This window comes from Ambystoma mexicanum, chromosome 3q (assembly GCF_040938575.1).
Source record: "Ambystoma mexicanum isolate Mex_15411 chromosome 3q, UKY_AmexF1_1, whole genome shotgun sequence".
NCBI classification, from domain to species: Eukaryota; Metazoa; Chordata; class Amphibia; order Caudata; family Ambystomatidae; genus Ambystoma; species Ambystoma mexicanum.
In genome coordinates this window covers 1,167,952,054-1,167,980,027 of record NC_090926.1, presented here as the reverse complement: position 1 = coordinate 1,167,980,027, position 27,974 = coordinate 1,167,952,054, and the positions used below count along the sequence as shown (strand labels likewise).

General features: G+C 46.8%; 1 protein-coding gene across 3 annotated transcripts in view; it reads right to left on the bottom strand.

Moving 5' to 3' along the window:
* The window catches only part of LOC138447708 (CD209 antigen-like protein B), a 361,732-nt gene that overhangs the window by 253,833 nt on the left and 79,925 nt on the right, over positions 1–27,974 (bottom strand). For all 3 annotated transcript variants that reach the window (XM_069604002.1, XM_069604003.1, XM_069604004.1), the window contains exons 4-6: positions 25,373–25,423; positions 12,608–12,655; positions 9,576–9,701 (exon numbers count right to left, since the gene is read on the bottom strand). In XM_069604002.1, coding sequence (XP_069460103.1) covers positions 9,576–9,701; positions 12,608–12,655; positions 25,373–25,423 — 225 coding nt within the window. The remainder of the gene's footprint in view (positions 1–9,575; positions 9,702–12,607; positions 12,656–25,372; positions 25,424–27,974) is intronic.

Sequence of the window (27,974 nt, the reverse complement as noted above, 5' to 3'; positions counted from 1 at the left end):
ACCAGACACCACGCCGACACTCTGCTACACTTCACTGGGCAGGCAGATTTTAAAGCCCAAGCGTGCGTTGCTGCTTTTAGCGCTTACTATTGAAATCCTTTTTTCCATCCCTCAGACTGCACCAGTCTGAGAGGAATTAACCAATCCAAAAGGTTGAATTACTTGCACTGAAGTGGGCAGTGATTGGTAACCTACTAGCCTATTTCCTGAAATCATGTAAACTGGGTGCCATCAACCACTGTTGACTAGCATCCCTCTCTTCAAATCAGTTCCAGCTCTGATATCAAAAATGTAGAGGTAACATTGCTGCTGATTCCTTGACCCAACGCTGCAATCTACCATCTGCAGAATCATCGGGTGTGAAGAACATTCCAATTCCAAAGTCAAGGCCATCTGTCATACTGCAAGCAATCATCACCCTGACAAGTTCCATGACATTGACTCTCTGGGACCCAGGGATGAAGGACTTCCACAAGTGTTCTGAAACCTGGCGAGCTTGGAAGCTTCCTTAGTTAACCAAGAGGAAACTGATTGTTGCCCGGCAGACTGACACTGGGATTGCCCCATTCCTCCATGCCAAAATGGGAGAGCACAGAGGACCAGGGCATGAGATGGAGCATGCCATGCTGATGTGGCAATGTAACCTTTGTGTACTGAGAGAGAAATGTTGTATAAAGAGATCAACATCTTCCTCCAATGCCTGATTTTGCCCTTCCAATTCAGAACTGCAGGTCCTGTTGGCCCTTCATGATTAGCACTGATATCTAGGAAGTGATTGGACACTAAAACATGTTGGCACCAGGTTCTTCTAGCCCCATCAGCCAGACGATGTAGAGAAAAACTGCCCTCAATGTGCCCAGTACCTGCTCCAGAAGAACCCAGCTTATCTTCAACATCTTCAGAGCTCTGGCTCCATGTGCCTCGTATTCATTGAGTTTCTTTGCTAAGAAATGGACCTTACCAGCATTCAAGATATTTTCGTCATAGCGGACTAAGCTATTTAGTCATAAATGCAGGAGCGGGAAGGCAGAATCCGGAGCCTAAGCAAGGCAGGTGTCATTTTGAGGTTGAGAAACACTGGCAGTGCCAGTGCTGCCCGACCAGTGCCACTGCACCTACATTGCCAGCACAGAAGCATCACGATTCGAAAGTCATTTAAAAATGGACAACGCTCACCTCACTGCCATTCCCAGTGACCAGATTGCCATGAGACCTGCCTCCAAACTCGAGTGTGCTGATTGGTTGCCCACTGATAATATGGGATACTACCCCTGAGCTGGAATGGGGAGTACAGAGAGAGTGGTAGGGGAGAGGCAGGTGAAGGAAAGAAGTTAAAGAGGGACAGCAAGCGTCGGTAAAATCGAAGGAGTTTACGTTGAGGACTCTGAACCAAGAAAGTGTGAGTGTGGTAGACATTAATGATACAGCACCCACTTCCCACTTGGTGCCACCTTTAACGGGAGAGGATGTAAAAGGAGAGAGAGTAGAGATGGGATGAGGAGTCCATAGATCTGGGGAGAGGACAGAGAAGAGGATATCAGTGAAGACCTGTCTGAAAGTTGCACTGACATCGGAGTCTGCGATGAGTAAGCCAAGGTTGACGCTCAGGATGTCCTTTTTGTGTTTTTATTTCATGTCTTCATGAGAGAGGAAGGGTAGGTGATAGTATAGCAGTTGGAGAAGATAGGAGAGACGATGAGTGCCATCAGTGTGGCCTAGGATAGATGAAAGAGAGAGGGGTGAATGCACTGCACAGTCCTAGCCCAGACTCACCAGGCAGCCTAGTAGTTACAGGATGGGCACATAATGCAATGCAAATGGTGCAGGATGTGCCTATATTCGAAACTCAAACAAGGGCACAAAATTCAAAGCAAAATATGGTGTGCAGGATGTTAAAATACATACCAACCTAGGTTCGAAATTCAAACAAGGACACAAAATGCAATCAAAAAATATGGGGTTCAGGATGTTAAAATACACACACACCTAGGTTAAAAAATCAAACATGGGCACAAAATGCAATGCAAAATATGGGGTCCAGGATGTTAAAATGCAGACCCACCTAGGTTCAAAAATCAAACAAGGGCACACAATGCAATCCAAAATATGGGGTTCAAGATGTTAGCATGCACACCCACCTAGGTTCGTAAATCAAACAAGGGAACAAAATGCAATGCAAAATATTGGGTGCAGGATGTTAACATACGCACACACCTAGGTTCGAAAATCAAACAAGGGCTCAAAATGCAATGCAAAATATGGGGTGCAGGGTGTTAAAATACACACCCACTTAGGGTCGAAAATCAAACAAGGGCACAAGTACAGTGAAAGAAGAGGGAGATTAGGTGAGGCAGAAATGCAGAGTGAGAGAGGCACAGATATGATTCAGTTTTGTTAGTGGAGGAGGCAGTGGAAGTGTTCAGCCATCACTCACTTGACGTTCTGCAGAGAGTGTGGAGGTGCAGGGGAACAAGTTTGTGTGGGCACCGGCTACATCAGGAGGCTGCTTCATGATTCAAAAGGGGGGCAAGGGAGGGCCCTCCAATCCCCTCCAGGCCCACACAGGCACAAACAGGGCCTTAGATGTGGGCCTTGTAAGGAGGGACCGGCATCCGCCACCCGGCACCTCGGATTAACTGTAAGCAGAGAGGCTACTCAATCACTGAGAGGGCTGCTGGCTAGCAGTGGGTAGCTTCTTTCAGAGAGGATGGGTCGGCCACACTGAAGATTGGCCACCTAGTAATCAATAAAGCATCCAAATGGCTAAAGGTAAGGTTGTACACCTTCAAAGATGCAGCCCCACGGGTGCACAAACAAAAGGAATGTATTGCGCCTCATTACAGAATTTTAAGTGTTTGGAATGCTCACTGCCGAAATTTTGCAAATATTATTTTTCTTTCTTTTTATTGATGTCCGTAGGAGTACATTAACCCATATGGGCTTACCTTCTGATGAAATGGTGAAACACTGCTCCAGCAACATAAACAAGCACCAGTGTTGATGGGGTTTCACAAGGCGTCTTCTCTCCTGTCTTCTACTTCTCTCCTGTATTAGCTTCAAAGTAGTCACGAGTAGCACGCCAATGTACCTGGCGGCTAAGCTCCACATATTTGGTGGCACACTCTCCTTGCACAGCAAATCGACCAACAGGCTTGAATCACAAGTCATCCACAAAGAGAGGACCTGCAAACAATCCTTCTCTTGTCATGCACCCAACCTCTGGTACTCAATCCCGGTGTCGGCTCCAAATGCCCACACAATTCTCCAATTTCACAAATCTCTCAAAACTTGGCTCTTTCAACAACACCTGAACCAGGACTAATTCCAATGGATGCACATACAGACACACAGACCTCACAGTACTGTGCTACTGTTAAAAGATGCCTGCCCAAATGCTGGCTACCCACACTCTGTAGGGTGCTCTACTGCTCTCAAGCTAATTCTGCACTTTACACAATCAATTAAAAAAATTAAAAGAAAACTGGTGGCTGTTGTTCTTGCTGCCACTTTCAGGACTTTCCTCAGGTCACAGAGGGTGGAAACAGTGCAGCACGTGGTGAGGACAAGGGGGAGATAGGGATAAGCCACTGAGGGGTATGTCTGATTGCTGATCACTGCTGCAAAATATGAGCACATAACACTTGAGAGCTACATAAAATTGGAACCTGATGGCAAGGTAGAGAAAAGAAAGGGAGTGGACCAGACAGCGCATAGAAGCAGTATACTACGCTCCTGCGTGGGCCAAATAATGCAAGCAAAGTCCATATTGGTTGTTATTGCAGGGGGCAACAAGAAATAAAAATCAATGCTTTTGCTCATGCATGCCACACATGGTACCAGTTGCCCTGACAACTAGATATTATGCTTTCCAGCACCCCTTCTCTCTCTTTCTCACACTCGATTTCTCTCTTCCTCTCCTCTGTAGGAATAGTTTTGGCCACATATGTTGGTGCACAGTGCCACCAAAATGCTCAAAATATCAAAGCTGATAGAGTGAATAATTATAGATAGGCCTTAGTTTTGTAGAAAATGTAACAATGTCCCATAAATAAGCCTAGAGGGAAACTGGTGGCCTGAGAATGCTTCCTGCTCCATGATGCAGACCCTAAAGGTGATCCGGTCACCAATCTACTTAGAAGGGTTGCGCCCACACCCTTAAATGGAGAATCACAAACATAAAGAAAGGTATAATTGGAATGGTCCCACTCTGCCAACCTCGGACCACAAAATGATTAATGGGTGAAATAATTTCTAGAACTTGGAGTATATCTCATGCGGCAGCCCTGGCGCTTATGGCATTCATGGAGGATGCACTGTATCACACGTCCTGAATCGGGTCCTGGGAACAAACAGCTATCCGAGAAGGACCACATGCGGTCTAGTCCTCTACCAACATGGCTGCTGCATAGTAAGGTTGTTATAAGAACGCGCCATAGTCACGGCTCGGGTGTTGTATCGTACTTCCTGGTACCCGCTGCAGCTCTCCTAGCTGTTTTCTTCTGCTCCTGAGTAGTGGTTTCTACTCAGCGGATCCCCCTACTGTACCCGCCTTATCTCATTTCATTCTGTGCCTTTCCAGTCTTTGCCTTCCCTCTTTCACCACTCATATCTTCTGTGGCTTCTGTTTCATCAAGTTTCCACTTGTCTGTTACCCGCTCTCAAGATACGCCTTCTCGCTATCCTTTCATCGGTTCTTGCGCTTACCTATCGTGCTGTATTTCTCACGGAAGGTGTTCCTTACCTTTTCCTGAGCTCCTGCTCTAACTTCAGTCACTCTGGCATTTGTTTTCCATATATCCTTGTTCCGCTCTTTCCCTGATTTACTCCTGGTCCAGCCTGTACTATTCTCTCAGCCCATCCTTCAATCTGCATCCAGCCTCTGTGAATGTTCTGTTCCAGTTGGATTCTATTGGAGTTTTTCGACTGCAGTTTCCTGTATATTTTGCTGTGCCCAAGGACATCATACGTGAATCAGCCGGACTCTTAACTGCAGGGTTTTTTGGTGCCAAGTGCTTTTTCCCTGATCCAGAGGCTGGCTCCCTGGGGTTCCCTTTGGTCAGGTGTTTACATCCTGCCAAGGTGGCCTCCAGCGGAGCTCGTCCGTACTTGCGCGAGAAGAAGAGTAAGACTCAGAGGCGCCAAGGAGGTGGAACCGAAGAAAAGGAACAACGGTGACTGGCTCATCATATGAAAGAGGTGAGGACGGGTCATGGGAGAGTTCCCCAGCATTGTCCAGGCGTGATAGTATATGACAAAACAATTTTCAGATTTCTGAACTCTGACCTGGTGCAGAGGTTCAGAAGGCCAGCCTAGTTTCTTGGAAAAGGGTAACCTTCTGGACAAGCCAGACCAATCATGGTAGCATTGGCGGCGGTTAAGACTAGGGGCCTCATTACACGGATGGCGGAGAACCATGGCGCTATTAGCGCCATGGTTCATGCCGGTAAAATACCGGCACCGCCTTGGTGGAAAGGGGAATTACCGCCCCATTCCAAGGTTGGCGGGCGGTAATTCCCCCTTCCACCATTGCCCTTCCCATTCCCATTTTTGCCCCATAGGGCATAATGGGAATGGGGAAGGCGCTAATTACGGTACCGCAAATTGCGGTACCGTAATTAGCTCCCTGGGTCTCTTTGCGGGTTGGTTTTTAACGCCTGCAAAAAGCAGGCGTTAAATCCCCCAACCCGCGAAGGGACCTCGTAGTAAGGCGGTAAGGATTTACCGGTACTGGTATTTTACTGGTACCGGTAAATCCTTACCGCCATCCGTGTAATGAGGCCCTAGGTCTCAGGGGTGGTTAAAGTGATCGGAATCCCACAATGAGCACACACCGTAAACAAAACCACAAATTACTCTCAGTCAGGTATATATCAAAAATATACATACATTTATTAAAGGCCTTTTAAGTCAAACACAAAGTAAATATTCAGCTGTAATAACAAAACCAACACAACACTAGTGTAGCAAACATATATACAGTAACCAATGGCCTAAAGGAATAGTACACAGTAAGGGTCCACAACCTGTAAAGAAAGGGAGCATGCAGTGCAAATATCGTTTAGGCAGTCCGTCACAATTCAAACCTTAAGAGGCAGTCCAGTCCCTAAAATGAGTGGAGCCTTGTGCTCAAAATTACTTTTGGTCAGTTAAGTCAAAACAGGGTCTCTTCAAGGGGCTGTAGCGACTCAGGAATGTGGGTGAGCCAGTGAAGAATAAGTTCCCACTATTCGAGGAGGGTCTCCCCAAGAGGGCAGAACAGGATCCAAGAATTGGCAATAGCTCGGTAGCACAAGCTACCTCGATAAAGAAGCGTAGCCTTCAGGGGACACTCGTGCGTAAAAATGGATGGATGCTCCAGGGGCCACCGGTAAGGTTTGCAAGTTCGCCGACCCTCGGCACACTCCGGACCAAACCTTGGCAGTCAAGTCCACTTTAGTCTCAGGTTCAAATCCTGCAGTTGCACGGCTCTGCGGATTTCAGGGGCTGCGTTCCAGCGATGATTCTGTTTGGGGACCAGTGGCGATTTCTCAGCTCCTGATGAAGGGATCAGGCCAATTCTGCTGCAGCGGGTCTGAGGACACAGAGGGGCACAGCAGAAAGTCACCCACGAAGTTTGTCACCACAGCTGGGCGACACAGTGACCGCATATGCCCAGGGTCAGGCAGACTGTCATAATTCCAGACCTAGGATTGCTAGGCGTACGAAACTCAGTGTGAGAGTGCCTTATACCCAGAGTTTACAGTCTCCAAAGGCTCAGGTCACAACTCGAGACAGTGGCGGTTCCAGGGCTAGGTTTGCTCAGAAACAGGGGGTCCGACAAGCCAGCAGCGGGCCCAGGGTGCCAAAACGTCCAGCAGGTCACCAGCGGTTATACGGATCTGCTTCTTTGATTCAGGATACTTGGCTCCTTTAGTAAGTTTGGTGTGAACTCAGAAGATCAAACTGGAATGGGTGTAAGATGCCTTCTCTGATCCAAAATCTCCTTTGCGCCAAAAACGAAGAGAAACTAATGAGATATCTGCTCACATACAGGCATCCCAGACGTGGACCAATCATGGACCACGGTGGTCCCAGTCATCTCAGCACACCAGACATCCTGGCACCCAGGATATGTATTGGAACTCGACAGCTTCAGCCCACATCCTGGATGCACACACACGGCATGCAGAAGCCAGTGAAAGCTTCAGTTTGTGTGGGGGTCTGCATGACCAAATAAGGAATTTCCGGGGTCGGCTCGACCTAGAGAAGGCAAAGGGATAAGATGGCCAAAGGACAGAACAAAGGACCTTGTGGCATGAACATATTAGGCACTGGCCACTGTCCTGAGCCAAACGCGGTAAACGCGGTTTGGACCATTGAAAAGAGTTGAAAACACATAAAATGTAACAGCTGCCACCAGCTCTGGATCGCACGTGTGTGTGAAGCAGGGGCGGAGGAATAATGGCTGATGGGTCACAGGCATGCAGAGGAGGAGGACCGCTGGTAGGACGTACCCCGTCGTCAGTTGTTAGGGGTTTAGAGGGCCCCAAATCATACACGGACACCAGCGTGGATTAGCAGTACTTTCTTTATTCATTACACCGATTCAACTCCGGTATATCCGGCCCTTCCTCCTCCTCTCTACATCACTTCCTTGTGTGACGCTTCCCCCAGTGCAGGAGCTACCTTAAAGGGGCAAACACCCATAACAGGCACACCTGTACATTCACCAGAAAATCGTTTGAGGGTGTGTCGGGCCTTAGAAATGAAGAGAACACCACAGCGCACTGTACTGTAAGGTACTTTGTGCACTGATAAAATGTTAGGAAGAAATAGAAACAAATTAGGACTGACTGTCTTAAAGACATGTCAGTTTCCCCAGAACAAAATGAGCAAAAGCCCAGCGGAGTACAGCAGAAGGCTGGGCTCCACTGACAAAAGTCAGGTTAGGATGGTCAGACAACAGCAAAACGTTGGGAGGGTAGGAAGGGTTCACAACTGGAGGGAAAATTACCCATAATTGGAAATCTTTTCTAACACGTCTCGCACACTTACCTAAAGGGAGAGACCAGCTGGAGGCTGGCAAATGGGCTCCATTGCAAGCTGTGTGTTGCAGATGAGCATGGAGAAGACGCAGAGACAGGAAGCTGCAGGGAAGTCCATGCCAGGTTGGGCAACCACCAACTTGGAACTGCCTGAGCCCAAAATGTTGTTAACCCTCAACATTTTTGAATTGATGACCCAGAGCAGGCAGGAATGATTGGGAAAAGATACAGAAGACAGGCCGGGGGCCTCTGAGAACAAGAGGCAGAAAACCTAAGAAAGAGGTGTGATTTGCATATACCTACCAATCACACAGGCTACCTAATACTGAACACCAACTCTCAAATAGAAAGACTCTAATGATTCTAATGCGGCTCTATGAAAAGTGCCAGAGCCAAGCAGGTAGAGAGGGAAGGACAGCGTTTTGAGTAGAAGAGAAAGGGAGAGAGGGAACGAGAGGCGAAAGGAAATCATTGTAGGAGAAACGAAGATGAGGAAACAAGGGAACGTTTGAGTGCGAGAGAACAGGGCGGAGAAGGCAGCAAGGGACAGGCAGGATAAGGAAATGTGGCAGGGGAAGGAACAAGAGCCGAAAAGTTACATCAGGAGGAGGGTGGACACAGAAGAGACAGAACCCAGAAAAATGAGGAAGAAAACCCAAAGAAAGAACAAAGATGAGAGAAGAGGGTTCAGGCAAGGCCAGAGGAGGTGCAAGGAAGAGGACAGTATACAGCAAATAGAATGTCAGTGGGGCTAAAGGAAACTTACCTAGCTCAAGCCCTAGGAAGAGATATAGCCGAGCTCCTAAAGCACATAAATAAATCCAGAAAAAGAAGAAATAAAATAGTTTTGTGTCATACAGACAATGAATCTTGCGTAAGGCATGTTCATAGACTCGGCCAAAAGCCTTGCTTACGCCAGAGTACTTGGAAGGAGAAGGAGGCGAGCCTACCGGGACTAGTATCCCAGACCACAAGGGTGGAGTGAACCCTTATGCATTGTGAGCCTGCGGTGGGCTCGGGCTCTTGTGAAACTGCATCACCTTTAGCTGTGGAGCCAGAGGAGTGACTGCAGCCTGAATACCCATCCAGGTCTAGGGAGAAGAAAAGCATTTTATCTACTCATACAATGGAACCAGAAGAATACACTTCAGCCCAAGTGGCTCCTATGGCACCAGATGTCTTCAACAAATATAGTCACTGTACTTAAGACACCCCTGTGACCACGGGGGACTGTGCAAACAAAGCTCCAGAGTGATACACCCCCTAGTACAGAGTCAGAGGTTACAGACTCCTGCATCATGGAAATCTGTCAGGACTCTAGCCCTTTCTCGATTATGACGCCCTTTCACTGTTTCTTCGTACCCCTCAATTACCCCTCAATTACTCAATTACCCTTGCAATGTAGTCTCTTGGGCCTTCTCCCAAAGATTACAGCTTATGAGAATAAATACAAGAAGGACTAACCTGACAAGAAAGAAAATAAACAATACACAGTCATATTCCTGTATATGTGTTTTGCTTCCTGTGCATTATCTGTGGGTAAATACTCACTGTTCGTAAGCACCAGGGCGACGAGACCAATGCAGGCAATGATGAAAGTCCCCAGCAGGGCAATGAGTACCAGGACAGTGCGCCTGGCACCACCAGTCTTTGTGGTGGAGGGGGGCTCAGGTGAAGCTGCAAGGACATATCAGAAATGAGAATGCGTCTGTTAGCTCTGGGGTTAAGAGGTGACCTTGCATTGCACACTCTAGGTGTTGTAAGAGTCAGTATTGCATTTACAAGAGGCGAATAACATATTAACCCTTCGAGTGCCCATAAGCCATGCACTAATATGTCCTAGTAAATTGGCCCTGTGATGCACTTAAGGCATGTACATGTTTTATGCCCTATAACGATATGCTAAACAGTGTGTAATTGTATACACGTGTTATGCACATTACATGTAATCTTAGGTAATTTGAGGTAATGATATGCACTTTTAGGCATTTTATGTAAACCTATGAAATGCTATGCTTGCCTTATGGGCTGCACCATTACCTTTGGAAGAGCAACCACTCTTGTAGTGAGTATTCCAATGACTGAACTCCAAGAAGCAGCATAACAAAGTTACTAGAAGTTTTATGAATTACCATGAATTGCCATGATTAATGTACTTGTGATTTTAAACTTAAATGTTAAATTGAAAGATACGTAAAATTGAAATGTAATAATAATATGTCTCTTTGGAATCATATACAAATAAATGCATACACATATATATGTCCTCGTGCACTCTTATACCAGTGGAAATAAGCTGTTCCTCTCCTGTCAGGGATCGGCTTGAAGATCCACAACCTGGGGCGTTGGGCATTGGGCATAGGTGTCAAGAAGCAAGGATCCAGAGCCCCTTATCCCACCGGTCAGGCTCCGCAAACAGGCTGTAACCTCCCTTGCATCATTGCCCAATTACTGAGGTGCTGGCATAACCAAGAGCAAGTCGTTGACATGGTGCCACTTCCAATGGTAGCGGAAGGATGTAACTTGAAGTAATAGTGACCTATCGCACTAGGAATGGCTGCAGTGCTTCTATCAGCAAGTGGTGGGAAGACCATATATCATGGGAGCCTTGGGGTCTGAGTTCTGCTGTCCATGCCCCCCTACAGGGGAGACCTGGAATGCCCATATCCACCACTTGAGCTGATATAGTCAAGCATGAGAGGGCAGCAGTGGTCCTCTGGTGCAGGTGACATGGACTCCTGCCAAAGATGTGTTACTCTTCTTCTGATCATGAGATTAACTATCAGAAGAAAGTTCTAATATACTCCCATATTATTGCTATTAGACTTTCGGTCACCACAGCACCAACATGCTCACCACACGTTTAGTAGCTAAAGGTCTCCTGAAGTTGGGTTGCCGACAACTCTGAATGTTTGTGGGGTTTATCTAGGGTTACCTTGGCATAGGTTTTGTTTTATTCATACAGTTCTTCATGCCATTCGCTGTTATCATCAGTGTGTGATCGAGCAGGTCTAGTTCGCGACACCCAAATGGTACTTTTAGACAATTCTCCCCACATAGGAATAGGGAACACTAACCACCTCTCCCAGGGTACAATCAGTCTTGTAGCTCGAGTAGCTGCTTGACCAGGAAAGGGGGTAAGGGAGAACACCGAAATGTGGGTCATGGAAGTGTAGACCAACAGGAAATAGGAAAACCAAGGAAGTTAACGCTCCTAGATTTCAGTATATTATGTAAGTTAGGGGTCTTGGCCATGTTTGAGCACATGTTGTGCTCATTCCCAATACCCAGTGAACAAAATCATTCAATTACACTCAGTATATTTAGTCATTGATTCTTTAATCATTTGGGAAGTCAACCACCCACGTGTTAGTTACATCCGCTAACAAGAATCCCTTCTTTAACTGTTTAGTTAGCTACACCACAGTAGAGATAGCTTCATTACAAGAGGTTACACGTAAGCACGTCTTATTCGTTTTGAGAACACCCTATGGCTAGCATAAGGGTATAGCTTGCGGAATTCACAGGAGCTCAGTAGTCTTTGTCCCAACATCCTGATGACTCTGTAGGCTGAAGTCACACCTTTTCTGGTTTTCCAGTCAACCCGTACATGTGCCGAAATACCTTTCACTAAAGATGGTTGATAAAAGCCCTCAAAAGCAGGCTTTTATATATATTCTCCACCCCCCACCCCTATATGTGTACAAAGCTCTGTGTCTGAGGGGGATACACATCCAGGTAGTGCCCCACATCGGGCATCAGGGTTGTGGTGAGTCACCGGTGCTGTGAGGGGCAGTGTCTGGGTTGATCAACCTTTATACTGACATGACAAAGTTTGCCACTGCTCATTCTCACCCAATGCCTCATTTAATATAGTTATTCATTTATTTAAACTTTCATATATCACTGACTGTATCCAGAGCATCTCGGAGAGATTTACAAAGTTCTGAGGGTGGGGAGGGGGGCGTGAGAAGAAAATTGGGATTTTTCAGAATAGGAGGATCAGAAAAGATAAGAGATAGCTGGAGTAAGGTCTGAGTAAATTAGGTGGGGGGGAATGAGGTAGTCAGGATTTTTGCAGAAGTGATGATACAAGGGGTGGCGCAGTTGTAGAGTGGGAGGGTGTTCAGGGGTCTGGGTTCCCATTGGGTAAAGTCTTGTTTTTGTGTCCTCCTTTCCTTGTAGAGTGCAAGATGCTGAACATTGTGGTTGGTAACATTTGTTGTGGAGGTTGGTTGGGGCTTTGAGGAGGATGGCTCTGTGTCTGGTGCAGCGTCACTTAGAAGCAAGGGACATTGTAGTGCCACCCACCTCTGACTCCAAGCGGCATAAGCCCTTACGTGTCCGTCTCTATCGTAGCAAAATCTTCCCTTACCCTTGAAGGTGGTACTCAGAATGAGGTCTACCGCTGGGCAGAGTGCGCCCCCCAGATTCCCCTCAATAATTTGGATAATGAGAGGGGGGGCAGGGGCAGACCCCACAGTATATTGTACATCAGTTCCTCCATCACATACATTGGTTGGCTGAGTACACCAACCCCTAGGCTAATGCCGAGAAGATTAGTAGAACAATGTGTTATTTACCTGGAGACCTAAAAGCTGCTTCCACGGCGGGGGAGTAGATATCCAGGCCTGCAAGGGAAAGTGCATTGTTATTGAAACACGCTGTAAAGTGTCTGTCATCCCAAGTTCCGTAATAAGAGGCAGGCAAACCAATGAAGGCTCTAGTGTGGCTCGAGCCCCATGTTTGGCCATGGCTGGGCTCTAGGTTAGGTGTCAATAGGGAGTCAGTGCACGTCCAAGCCAAGCATCCTATCGAGTCTCTTTTCTGACACACCCCTTTTATGGTGTCCTCTGAAAATACATAGAAGGACATGTCTGAGAGCTACGTAGCTCCTGCTTGTAGACTAGAAGAGCCTAGCTATCGTGACACCAACAGCTTCAAGGAGTTGCTTTTGTTGCAAAACAAACATGTCTATGCATAATTAGCTCTTGTGTCTTCGGGAATATGTATAATGAAGCACTGGGGCATATATAAAAGACATTTAAAACATAATGGATCATATATAAAGAACAAAAAGTTATAGTTTGTATCTCATTTAGAAGCAAAATGTTCTGAGCTGGTCAGATAGCACACCGAGTAGAGCGTTCACTTCAACATCCATGCAGAGGTTCGAATCCCAGCAGGTCCAAACTCATCCTTCCGAGGTCGATAAATGAGCACCGCACACTGTGGGTAATAATAAGCAGCGCTCAGATCCCTGAGGGTTCATAGCGCTATATAAATGCGAGTTATATACATGCTCCTAATTTCTCAGGGGTTCACTGGGAGATGTCTGATACCCTGGATATGTTTCTAACTCCTCCTCATCAAATGTTTATTTCAACTCCTCCAAGATAGACTTCAGCTCCATTTCAGAAGTGTTTATGTTAGGCTCGAGCTGTCAATGTTTTAACTAAGGTCATCCTGGGATCTTAGCACTGAAGTGATCGTCCTTTGCGGGCAGAGAGTCCCGAGAGCACATCACTCTCTATGCTTAGGTTAAAGATTACAATGTATTCACTGTAATTATCCAAAGTGTCCCCCAGGCCGTCCCTGGGATATTGTGTACTTGCCCTGTGAGGGGATGTGCCAGAGTGGAAGTCAATTCACAGAAATTGATTGGTGTTGGTTGGGTTGACCAAGTATTGTAAGACCCCGATCTACTCCACCCACCAAAGCAAATAAAGGGAGCAGGCACCAAAGCCATGTGACATTTACTGAAATAAATGTCGACTACATTCTCACATACATGCTTCCAATTAAATACTGTCTCACTAGTTTTCAAAGAAATACCAAAAGCAGAAATCTATTATCCCGATACATTCTGACGAAATGAAAGTTGCCTTGGATTGCCAGGGTCTTGGTTGGTGGAAGCCGGAGATTTGCCTAGTAGTGGGGCATTAACAGGGCGCTATAGCTCTCAGATGGTCACTAGTCGGCCATGAGTACCTTGTCCAGCCATGTACCATTGGGGGAATTTCAGTCTGGTCGTCCTAGCAGCCAAGGCTTAAGTGCAGGGCACACAATGCAAAGGAAAATCAAAGCAGACAATGGTCGAGTGGTAATTGTTCTGAAAAACGGTAGACCACGTCTCAAAGAAGTGTTGATACATTGATGTAAACAGTTCCGCATGTAGCAGGTTTCCTAGGCCTTCTCAATGGAGGAAAGGCAAAAGTCTCTGGTGCATCTTGAGGAAATCCCATAACTTTGAGGAGGGTGATGGCTGCCACTGGTGTCAGGGCCATGAAGTGTGTGTGTGGGAATAGAGACCCAGAGACCTCAGCCCAGACATTGCGAGTTCCTGCCACACCAGTGTGCTTGAATGGGAAGTTAAAGTTGAACCAGTATTTCAATGTCTAAATGTGACTTTGAAAGGATGAGACCCACTATAGGTATGACACCGAAAGGCTGTTCCAAATGAGGCTATTGACTGAAATGCTTTTGACTAAATGATTCATTTTGAAGGTCTCCGCAGGAAATAGTATTTTCTTGTTAAAATGAGGGGATACCCTTCCAACTTGGGTTACGGCATGAGTCATTGTGCCTGCGGTAAGAAGGAAGGTCCCAGCCTGCAACACGCAGGTCTCCTCATGCAAAGCGGGGACCCTTGTGCAAAGAGGGCAGGCCTATGAGTCTAAGTGCCTTGCAGCAGGCCCTATGGGTTATAAGCCAACCGGGTGCTATGCCATGGTCTCCGCCACTCAGTAGGGCCCATGACTATGGCCACTGCTCCACGTGCATGGTTGAAGATTGGTTGAAGACCGCACATCAAAAAGACCAATTTATTATGGGCGGTTTTTTGAAGCCTTCAAAAAGTGGGAATATGACATTTCTGGGCCAGGGGATCACCCCTCCATCCTCCCAGGTAAGCCGTTCCCCTGCCGTGCCAACCCCCACCCTCTACCGTGCTAGCAGTATTTCTTAGAAGTCGGGGTAGGGTAGTTTCAGTCTCCCGAGCCCAACGCTCCTCCCTCGTCGTCTCACTTACCCTCCAAGCATTCCCTCTTAATCCCCCACAAACAAATATGCTGTTACATTTATGTGCCCCCAGACCCTCCCACCAATCACAAACATTCCCCCTTTTCACCCTCACAGACAGAAACACACACAGACACAAACACACACGAGGTCTCCGAGTGGTCTTTCTAAATCGATGTTTTTTTCTCGATTTTGTTCAGTCGATGTTTTTACTGCACACTGAAGATTGCACAGAATAAATGCAATATACCACCTTCTCTGAGTCACACATTTCCTTTGTTATGCCCTGCGACCAGACTGAACAGATAAAGGGAAATGGGCCACAGATTGGCACAGCCCGCAACACATCCCTTTGTGAATACGGGATGTGCACAACACACACATTTTGTGTGAAGACAAAAGCACATGCTAAAAGGCACCTAAACATTTAGATTTCAGTTCTCAGAGTCAGTTGTCACTCAAAAACGTGTTTCCATACTTCCTTGCAAGTTGTCACACTCTAGGACATGGCTCTGCAACCTTTGGCTCTCCAAATGTTTTGAACTGCATCTCCCATGATCCCTCACCATCGACTATACTAGGTAGGGTTGATGGGGTCTGTAGTCCAAAACATCAATAGAGCCAAAGATTCCAGACCCCTGCTCCAATATGACAAATGATTAAGCAAAATAGAGTAGAGGATCATTACTGGCTGGTAACATCGCGTGGGCATAGTCAGAGGACTGACCCGGGCCTTACTGCAAACCCTGTGCTGTTACCAGACAGTAATGCCCGCTTCCAGGGTGTACATAGCTATTAGCATCCCGGGAAAGTAAGCTATTTTGTTTAAAGAGAATTCATATTCGTGCCAAGCCCGCACAGAAAATTAGTTCACGATAAATTCAAACAAAGATGACCGGCATGTGCATAGAAACAGTGGCCCTATTCTATTGTGGCAATGTTTGTTCGAGCCGAACCGGTGACTGGCTCCACTTGGCATGATGCAGCCGCGAGCTAGTTCAACCGGTGTGAGGCACTGGTAGTTCAAAGTTGGATGGAGTGCCAAAGCAGCACTAGCGAGTCCCTCTGGTTAGAGTATGGTGAACACAGTTTGAATGTGTTTGATAGAAGAAAGTGTTTTGGCTGATCTGGCCATCCAGATGATATGAGGCCCACCACAGGGGCTCTAGGACAGGATGAGTCTGTTGAGGTCCAGCTCTCCCAGCATAGGGAGGCTTGGCACAGAGTGGCTCCTTCTCCCTGGACTACTCCTGTGCACAGCATCTCGTGCTGCCCTCCCCTGTTTGCCAGAGGATGGCTCTGTCCATGTTGGTTTCCCACTGCTCTTTTGTATTTCCTTTGACCAATCAAATGCTGGAAAAAACTAGACTGTTCACTGCGGTTCTCTGGAGTGATCGTTATACTCTTGTACATCTTTTTCTTCACAGTACTTTGCTCACTGCACGAGCAACCCTCTGGGCGTCCCAAAGTCCGGCAAGTTGCCGGAAAGTAAAATCGCAGCCCGAGAAGGGACAAGTGACAGGGGTGGAGCAAAAGCTGATAAGATGAGTAACCTGAATGCAGCTGGAGACCCCAATGACTGAACTCTGCCAGAGCCTCACAGCGGAGCACCGTTGCTCAGAAAAGGCAAACCACACAACAGGTATGCAGGCACACCGAGAGGTGCAAGAGATCTGATAGGAGTCTGGGAACAGCTGCAGAACATGCGATAAGAGGTAATGGGAGCTCGATAATACGAGAGAAAGAAAGAAGTATTTGCTTGCCAGGAGAGTAAATCAAGCTACTGAGACAGTGCATTTCGAGTCTCGGACCCGCATCCATATGAATGCCAGAGAGTTAGAGGGCCTGGGACCCTGAAAGAAACAGAGACAGCACAGAAGGAAGCATATGATTGGCAGGAGAGTAAACCAAGCTATTGCAACCACGCATTATGAATCTGGGACCTGCACCCATACGAGAGGCAAAGATTAAGAGGGTCTGGGACGCTGATAGCAAAAGACACAGATCAGAAGAAAACATATGCTTGACAAGGGAGTACCCAGAGCCGGTATAATACGGTCTTGCAAGTCTTGGACTCAACTCATATGAACATCAAATAACACAGTAAAATTAATTCAAGAAGATACTGACTCTGGGACCCAAGATGATCAAAAAATAATCACATAAGGTGGAGATGCGCTCCTAAAGTTGAAGAAGAAGGAATTCAGGGGAAAGGAGCTAATCCCTGATCATTGAAGTAATAACTTGAGGAAAAAGATCATTTCTTTTGTTGATTTGATCACCCGAGACATTGAGAACTTTTCTGTTGGCAAGAACTGTCATTACCACTTCAAGTTCTGAAAACAACATCCGTGGGCATTAGATTTGAGTTACTAGCGTTGGGGTCAGCAGCAGGGCTTGGGACACGACAGTGACTATTTGTTTGACTTCCTGATGATTTCCCTTAGATTGTGTTGTGTCAGGGAAACCACTCTTAGCTTTAGGGACAGAGAAGCCGTTTTTACAACCTGTTGACTAGTTAAATAAAGGTTTATAACCAAAACGATGCCACCTTTGTGTCCGAGCCTTACTTCTGCACCCGTACATGAAGCAAAGAAGCAGTAGGAAGTGCTCAACTGCTGTGATGTTTTATTATAATCATTTATTTTCTATTAGTTATGAGTCTCGATTTACTGAAATAGTTCAGTAAATCCCCCCCGTTACTGCCACTGACGACAATCATCAAGCAAATCTTCTGTGCTTGTAACAAGGTCCATAAAGTGTATTTAGCCCTTTAATGAGGCATTTGAAGTGGCATTTAAATGTATGTCTTTCTTTATTTAACATGCGCACCAAGCCCTGAGGCATCAGGGTGCTGGTTACAAGAAACGTAACAGGGTGTTTCAGAGATACAGGTACAGAGATGCAGGAATATAGAGAGAGACAAATACAGGGATATGGGTGCATAGGCGGAGATACAGGTGCGAGAAGAGCGAGGGCGGTGGTGCAGCAGTTGCAGAGCATAGAAGGGGCGGTGGGGGCGGAAGCCAGTGTCTAGCTTTCACTGAGCTATGGTGTCCTGGGAAAACAGGAAGGTTTTGAGTTGCTCGCGGAAGGCCCATGTGAGGGTTCAGCTCTTAGTTTGAGTGAGAGATTGTTCCACTAATCTTATGTTCTTTCAATATCACTGGCTCAATGTGATTGTAAAAAAACAATTTCTTAAAACATTTTTTAACCCCACTGTCATTAAAACTGAAGTCCCTGGCCTGGCTGACCTCGTTCCTCTCTGATCGACCCTCCCAAGTCCAACGTGGCTCCTTCTTTTCCTCGATCTCACTCTCTACATGTGGTGTTCCACAAGTGTCTAACCTCTCTCCCTGGCTGTTCAACCAATACCTGGCACTTCTTGCCCACCCCTTTGCAGTGCTCTTCTCCAACTTTCAGTACTATGCGCATGACACCCAACTCGTTTTCAGGCTCCTCTCTGCCACCTGTTCTCCTTCTCTCATCTCTGACTCTCTGTCTGCTATCCAGGAGTGGTGTGCTGCCAACAATCTCTGCCTTAATGCCAGTAAGACAGAGATTCTCCTCATCGTCACACCTGCTCCCTCCTTCCCTGTCACTCTCTGGCCGGCCTCCCTTGGCCCTCTTCCTGCTACCACTTCTGAGGCTAAGAACCTCACGGTCATCTTCGACTCCACACTCTCCTTTTCTCCTCACATCTCTGATGTCTTCAATACCTCCATCTCTCTTTTCGTAAATACATTCCTACCTCCAACTCCCTCAGGGTTAGTCGCTTCTCCAAGCAAAGTGTTGGTGGTAGATCTCTTTCTTGGCCGGGGCCTCCTTCTGGAACAACCTCCCTGCCTCTCTAAAACTTGAGGAGAACCATCTACAGTTCCAGAAGCACTTCAAGACCTTCCTCTTTGCTTGTGCCTTCTCTCTTGCTCTCTCCTGCTGATTTCCTGTCTGATACTGCACTGGTCACCTGGCTACCCTCTGATTTCAGGACCAGGTCCGTACCCGCCCAGTTGCACCCGTGCACTGCCTCCAGGCTACCTTTGCTCTTGGGTCTGTAGCTGTAACCCTACAGTCCCACTACCTGCACATTTTGACACCTGCTGTCTGCACTTACCCTTGCACCTGACACCTGCTGGCCATGCTTCTGGTTATTAATTTGTTCCCGTGTACAGCACTGCCCCCTCGTCTTTCCCCTCCCCTCTCCCCTGTACTTGCGCGGTCTCAATGTCACTTGGCCTGTAAAATTGTTGTCTATGTCCTCCATCTGTTCCCCCTTCCTTGCCTCGTCGCGCCTTGAAACACTTGTGTATAGGTGCGTTACAAATGCCATATCATATCATATATCAACTATTCATTTTATTAGGAGCTTTCTGTGTTGGGCAGTAACCAGTGATTTATGCGGCCTATCGACAAACACCAAACCAAACTGTTGACTCCCTAGAAAATGTTTGTAAATATCTCAGAGCAGACAAAGGGCCATCTGCCTAACAAGATGTAATCAGCTGAAATGCCCAGGGTGTGCAATTATTCCTAAGAACCAACTTCATTATTCCACTCAGCTTAATAAATAAATTGCATTTGCTAAGCTGCCGAATATGTCCTAAAGTAACCCCGATAATGAGCCCTGCATTGCTCTCTGTTGCCTTTGATTTTTGTCTTACTTATAGACCCTCTAGCCTATGGTATATGGATAAGATTCGCAAAGGGATGGATTTCATACCCGGGCGGATCCACACTTCTTATTCTTTACACGGACAATACATAGCTTTAGATGGTGATTCAAGGAGGTACTTATCACAAACACTGGAGACGATTACAGAGATGAGATGGCGGTCGGACTTTTGGGGGTCAGACTTTTTGCCCTCAGTCATTTTCTCCTATTCCGATATGGTATCAGAATTAATAATCGATAAGATCTCTTTTATCCACTAAGAGGAACCATGGAGAGGAGCTGCTGGAAGTGGGAGGTCCGGACAAACCTAAGTGTTTGAAGGTGTGAGCACCGATACAGAGAAAGGTACTCATCTGGAGGTTTGAGTGGCTGCTTTCCACAGGGTTAGCTGGAGGTGGAATTACTCTAAGCAAGAGGTGTGTGCTGCCTGGGCTGCGCATTGTTTCAGCGGATCAGGTAACCTGCCCCCCTGGAATCCAGGGCACATTGAGAGTTGTCAATGTCCTCCCATCGTAAAATGACCAATGATGCCTTTATTTACATGAATGGGAGTTCAGATATTGGGAGTGATAACGTTAGGCTTACCATCACTAATTTGCATTAGGAGAGCAAGACAGGAAACTACACACATAGAGGATCAGGACTGGTGATTGCCACCCAATAAAGTCAGACTCATAATCCGTCCACACTCACTTCCATCTTTGCATGTATGTAACACCTTTACAAATGGAATCACATACTAGCAACAGCTCTAGTCAAAACTGTGCAACCTCCACAATTCGTTTTCTCTTTTTTAGCAAGGAGAAACTCTAGAGAATTTTGTGTATATGTTTATGGAGAGAAAGGTAGATAGAGGAAACAGGACAGGTATGGCCCTACAGTACTCTTTTTTTAAAAAGTTTTTCCAATAGAATAGATCCTTTGTCAATGCATGGGTTCAGGGAGCGAATTCCAAAGCTTAGTAGAAAGGACAGTAAAGGATTTTCCAAATGATCATGTTCTTTTAACATACAAGATATATAATGACCGTCAAGTTGCCGCTCTTTGGCGCTCTAGACGTAGAAAGCTCGAATCTTTGTCTTAAATAGTGAAAGATATTACCATAAATCCTCTGGTGTGCAATAGTTAACCATTTCTTAGGTATGCAGAACCCGACTGGCAGCCGGTGGAGTTTGCGCAGAAATGGTGTCATATGAGCATCTCTTCGCGCCCCTGTGACTACGCGTGCTGATGTGTTTTGAATCACCTGCAGACATTACGGTGTGTTGTCTGGGGTGCCAATGTAAAGTGCATTGCAATAATCGAGTTGGACTACAGTTATGGAGCGGACAAGGTGAGCAGAGTGTTGGGATATTAAGAGTGGATTCATTTGTCCTAATATCATGAGGTAATAGTTGCAAGAGATAGGATATGATGTGATAATTCATTTATCATAGACGTATCAATCGACTACTTATCATAGACCTATCAATTTCAAGAGCTTATCAATTGATCAGCATGGGAGATCATGTCTGGCGTCCATTTCTCAATCTGGGAGAACAGAAATTGAATACAAGTGATAATAGGGGAGAGATCCCCATTTTAACTAAATTCAAGCCGGGCGTTGTCAGCATAATTCTGAAAAGTGGCACCCAAATCTCTCAGAAGGTTATGTAAATGTTAAACAGTATGGGGGACAGACAATAACACTGTGGAACTCCCCAGTTTACTGGGAGGGTAGAGAAAACAGAGCCGCCAATCGAAACTCTGGATGCACGATTGGTCATGAAGTCCCCAAATCAGCTGTAGAGGTGTTGATAATTTACGTCATAGTAGGATGGAGTGATCTAGGATACTGAAGATTGTGGCCAGATCTAGTACCAAGAGGGCAGTATCACCTTGGCCCATGATCTGAAGGAGTTTGTCATTTATATCCAAGAGAGCAGTCTCAGTGCTTATGGGTACAAAAGCTTTACAGGGGGTTGACTAGCATAATATGTTCTTCGATATATGATCCAAGTTGCGTAGTGCTAGCTACACAACTTTGATCACATATCGAAAGAACATATTATGCTGTTATCAAGATGAGATGGGGCAATTAGTGATCGGCCGGTAGTTTGTTGGGTCAGCAGGGCCAAGGGTAGAATTGTTGAGGACTGGTCCTGGCTTGTTTTAGTATCAATGGAATGCAACATCCCTTAAAGGAAGTATTTATGAAACTTGTGATAATGGGAACAAGTGACACATTCCTTAATAGCAAAAGAGGGAAAGGCGTCTCCTGTCCAAGATGTAGTACAAAGGGAAGAGATGATATGTATGGTGTCTTGCACACTGATTGTTCTAAGGGAAATCTGTTCCATGCTTTTATGAAGTGGATTAGATTAATTAGAAGGGTTGGAGTCATAATGGATAGGGATTTTGCTATCCGTATGAACAGGGGCATATGGTATTTGAGTAGCTGTACTGTTTTTTTCAATTTTTTGGAAAGCTAGTTGGATTACTTCTGCGCAGCTCTCGGCAGGAAGAAATGAAGTGGGATTCGTGCAAAGGTTATGAAGCCTTTTGAGTATTTTAAAAGGTTTATTTATTTGATGTGTTTATCTATTGGGTATTTAAAATCCGCCTATACAGCAAATGGGGTTCAAGGCGCCACAAGGCAAAAGAGGGGGAAGGGAACAGGGATGACCAATAATCTGTTTGATAATCTTTATCCAACCTGCCTAATTGAGGAATAATTTTGTCAAAAGAAACTACCCAGGCATTGAAATCCATAACGTTCTCACATTTGGTCAAATCATAGCTAAATCTCTGCTCATCAATTTGACAACTCCTAGTAATATTCAGTGCTGTTTCCCCCAAGGTTGTGTTGGAGAAGGCTTCCATAATGACATTGTCCATGCTTTTTGTAGGAGACTGCATTTCAATACTCGATGCTTAAATTAGGCAGTCAGTTTTCCCTGTTTGGGGCTAAGATAACCTCATTAGGCTGACTTTAATGAGTCAATTTGGGAGGTTTCGAGGGGTTTAGTAGTGCTGCTCTGTTGTCTCATGACAGGTATACTGTTACTTGTCCAATACTGACTCGCAGTCAACGAGACTATAAATTGGCTGGATTTCTCATTCATTAGTTCCCTCTCTTCATTTTGTAGGCGTAGGCTCCTTAAAGTACTTCTTGCCTTAAACCAATTTTATACGATTGGCGCTTGGCATCATAGGGGCATCCTCCAGTTCCAGTGAAGGCAATGATGGTGAGCCTCCTATTTTGCCATCATAATTAGGAGTGATCGGAATTCTTGGATATGGGGTTACATGGAGGGGAACATACATCAGTTGATCTTGATTTAGTTGATTGCGAACGAGCCCTAGTGATAGGCATTATGGGACGTGTGAAAAGAAGTAATCACAAGACAGGGGAAAACCTCTGTGTGCTAACAGTTACACTCATTTGCAAGCGATTACAATGACATTTAGCCCAAGCCGATGATATACAAAATAAGCGAGGAGTAGATATAAACTCAATCATATGCCTCAAACACGAAACTCATGGGGTGAACTGACAGTTAACTGCCCCCTAGTATGTATACAGCGTAAGCTACAGGGAGGCCCGGTTTAGTTTTTCTCTCCCCAGGCACTCCACTCTGCACCTGTACTCGGACCCACCAGGGAATACGAGAGTCTGACTCTCTGCTCCACAGCCCGCATCCACTACAACCCAGCCAACATCCAGAGACCGGCCGAGTCCCCCAGCCCAGCACTCCACCGTAGCCTCTCAAACCCCTTGAGCCCGGCAGGTGCTCCAACAGCGACCGCGCTGACTTGCAGCAGAGAATCAAAGCCAGGAAGTCAGCGGAAAGAACCTATGTTTCTAGTACATGGGTTTCTTCTCCAATTGCGTTCTAGTAATCTAAGTTTGGTTCTCTGAAATTCCAATGTTTGTGAGAACCAGGATTTTCCAAGATGTTTCATTTCTATTTGTTTTGTTTTTATAGGGGCAACTTCGTCTATCACCTGTTTCATATAACAGTTAAAAAAAAGCAAGCTGTGTTCTCTGGGGTTGTGCCATCAGGGATCATAGCTTCAATATTGAATAAGTGAGGTGTAAAAACCTCAGGCTACAATTTATGTTTGTTTCTACAAGATATAGTTCTTGTGTTGGGGTTGAGCAACAGGGATTTGGTGAGGAGTGGTGAGCAGAATAAGACAGCTGAATGGACAGAACAATCCACGGGAAGGCTTTTTGTATATAGGAGTGACATTTCTAGTAATCACAGAGTCAAGCCTTCGCACCTTGATGTGTGTAGGGTTCCTGGCTAACAACTAGGAATCTACATTTATACGTGTATTTTCTGGAGCTCTCGCTCAGTCCCGGTTGTGCTTTGTTGCGAGACAAGTCTGTAAAATCTAAATTAAGATCACCTAGGGCGACATTGGCATCTTTGAGCTTCATATTGTTTAACAGAATTTGCAGGACTCTTTGATATATTATATGTATATATATCATAGGGCGGCGGTCAACACCCTATAGTTAAGGTGACACTTATGAGCCATAGGAATCCGACAATTCTATTGCTAATGACGTTTTGGATGTGAATCATGCTCAAAAAGCTATTTAGAGGCAGAAGAGGGATGTAATGCCATCAGGCTAGAAGTGGGGGGAGCAAGGCGGGACCATGTGAAGTTGGGGAGATGGGGGTGGTCTGGGAAGCCAGTTACGCATAGAAAATGTACTACTTATCAGGGGAAATTTGCAAGATTGCTGCGGTAACGCATACGGTACTGAAAATGCGTCACACGACATGGAGAGTGATGGGGATACGGGAAAGATGCGTGTATTTAAATTGCTGGTTTCTCTCTCCTTACAGGTGCGGCATAAGAAGTTGCCGTTTGTTACAGAATAATGCCTCTGGTTGTTAATCAGGTAAGTCTATGGTGCAGAGGTTGTATTTGTTGGCTCTCTCGGCTCACCTTATGTTTCTTTTGTCCCCTAGATGGTGGAATTCAGCAAAGAAAATGATGGAGGCTGTCCCGGATCGAAAAATGCTGTGAGGACTGGTGAGTATGGCGCAGCGCTGCAGCTGGCGATGCGACGTGTGTAGAATAATGTCCTTTTCAAGTTCGAAGACGTGATGGATCCGGAATTCAGGTAAGGATTGAAATAATATCTGTTTTCTAACCTTTCCTTCTTCTTTCTTGTATTGCTAGGAGCTCTGGATTCGAGACGGGCTTGGCTGAAGACTGGATGCTTGTTACAAGTGCATAGATGACAACTATTAGGCAGGGGGCAATGTGTCTTTGGGAAGAAATTTGTGTTGTAACATGTGCAGTGGCCACAGCTGAAGGCCATGGCTAGAGTGCCCCGAAAAAACTATAGGATACAAACCTTGAAATCCACTGAACTGGACGCCAAGTTAAGATGATCATTTCTCTTCCCATATCTGCTCAATTTCAAGCGTTTTGTTGCATTAAATCACCTTAGCTCTCTCTTAACTAAAGTATTTTCAGTGACTACACATATATATATAAACAAACAAAAAAATTGTACTTTAGATACATTTTATATTTGTCTCTCTTCATGCAGAACAAAGATATGTTTTGGGAAAAGAGTCAATGGAGGCCAAGACACGTCTAAGTGAATCTTATCTTATTTACTTTGAGCATTATAATCAGTGCTACTTACCTATTGTAGGGGTTCCTGATGGCCATGTGTCTATTAGAGAAATATTCTGTCCTGAAGAGGAATGAAAATGGCAACCTTAATCATAAATCACTGTGCACTAAATGAGACATGTTCCCATTTCTGACACCAACTTAATGTGGTTTTCTTTATGTAACAATATTCTGCTTTGTCAAATGGAGATCGAAACAGAAAGCGTCATTTGTTCATGGGCTACACAAAATTAATTTACCAATACTTTTTGAAAACATTACAAATATTGAAAGCAAATCTACAATTCTTAACATATTTCTGTATGAGTGTTTTGAAATGTTAAATTGTATTTCTGGGGCTAAAAGGCACATAGGGTGGGCATGAAGGAATGGAGAACAATTATTTTCTTCAGTGTGATTTAGTAAATAACATTTTAAACGAAAAAGGTATTCATATAGCCATATAAAATAAATCTAAACAGTGTGCAAATTATGACAGCCAATAAACATCATATACGTTACACAGTTTCTTAGACATCAAAGAGAAAAAAAGAGAAAATTTGCAGAATCTTCATACGTTTATCTAAAAAGTGGATCAAAGTTTATGTTTGTGTTCCATGTATAACCAGAAACGTCCCAGTGCTAGCTGTAAGCCTATTTGTTTGCCACTTAGACAATGTGCCCCAAAAGATTCACAGGGTAATTCATAGAATTTCGCAGAAAAGTGTCGCAAGCGGCTGGCGTAGAGTGTCCGTGTGCGATTGTCTGCGCCAGGCGCGTGCGCTAAAACCGATTTCCGCGCACAGCGTATTCATGGATTTTAGGCTCCCAAACCAGCCCTGGCGCAGAGTATCGCAGCGACCCTGCAGCAGCGCCAGTAACGCCCCCAAGAACGCCCTCGCACAAGGAAAAGCCATCAAAATCGCTAAATCATCGCAAAGGGCTGCGCTAACCCTGGACCAGTTTACAGGGCTGCCAAACAAGGAACGCAAAGCGGGTAACGTTTATATCAGGGGTACGCGGGAAGTTTTACACGCGATTAGCCAGGGTACGTGTATTACAGGGGTACGCGGGAAGTTTTACACGCGATTGGCCAGGGTACGTGTATTACAGGGGTACGCGTGAAGTTTTACACGCGATTAGCCAGGGTACGTGTATTACAGGGGTACGCGGGAATTATCACACGCAATTTGGCTGGGTATGTGTATTACAGGGGTACGCGGGAAGTTTCACACGTGATTAGCCACGGTACGTGTATTACAGGGGTACGCGGGAATTATCACACGCGATTTGGATGGGTACGTGTATTACAGGGGTGCGCGGGAATTATCACACGTGATTTGGCCGGGTACGTGTATTACAGGGGTACGCAGGAATTATCACACGCGATTTGGCTGGGTACGTGTATTACAGGGGTGCGCGGGAAGTTACACACGCGATTAGGCTGGGTGGGTCCTCACAGGTGTTCCCTGTACACCCTCCACGGCCCCTGCAGGCAGCCCACAAAACAGGGGACTACCCTGCACACCTGCTCATGTCCTGCAGCACCCCCACCCCCCAGCACTGTGGGCCACCCTCCACCAGGCCCCCACTCATTTCCCCTTGAACCCCCACCCCCCAGCAGTCATGGGACACCCTCCACCAGGCCCCCACTCATGTCTCCCACCCACCCCACCCCCCAGCACTGTGGGGCACCCTCCACCAGGCCCCCACTCATGTCTCCCACCACCCCCACCGCCCAGCCACCATGGGCATCCCCCACCAGGCCCCCACTCATGTCTCCCACCCACCCCCACCCCCCAGCAACCATGGGCATCCCCCACCAGGCCCCCACTCATGTCTCCCACCACCCCCACCCCCCAGCAGTGCAGGGGCAGCCTCCACCAGGCCCCCACCCATGTCTCCCACCACCCCCACCCCCCAGCCACCATGGGCATCCCCCACCAGGCCCCCACTCATGTCTCCCACCACCCCCACCCCCCAGCAGTGCAGGGGCATCCCCCACAAGGCCCCCACTCATGTCTCCCACCACCCCCACCCCCCAGCAGTGCAGGGGCAGCCTCCACCAGGCCCCCACTCATGTCCCCCTGCACCCCCACCCCCCAGCATCCAGGGGCACCCTCCACCAGGCCCCCACTCATGTCTCCCACCACCCCACCCCCCCAGCAGTGTGGGGCACCCTCCACCAGGCCCCCACTCATGTCTCCCAACACCCCCACCCCCCAGCCATCATGGGCATCCCCCACCAGGCACCCACTCATGTCTCCCACCACCCCCACCCCCCAGCAGTGCAGGGGCAGCACCACCAGGCCCCCACTCATGTCCAACTCATGTCCCCCTGCACCCCCACCCCCCAGCATCCAGGGGCAGCCTCCACCAGGCCCCCACTCATGTCTCCCACCCCCCACCCCCCCCAGCACTGAGGGGCAGCCTCCACCAGGCCCCCACTCATGTCTCTCACCACCCCCACCCCCCACCAGTGCAGGGGCAGCCTCCACCAGGCCCCCACTCATGTCTACCACCACCCCCACCCCCCAGCAGTGCAGGGGCACCCTCCACCAGGCCCCCACTCATGTCTCCCAACACCCCCACCCCCCAGCCATCATGGGCATCCCCCACCAGGCACCCACTCA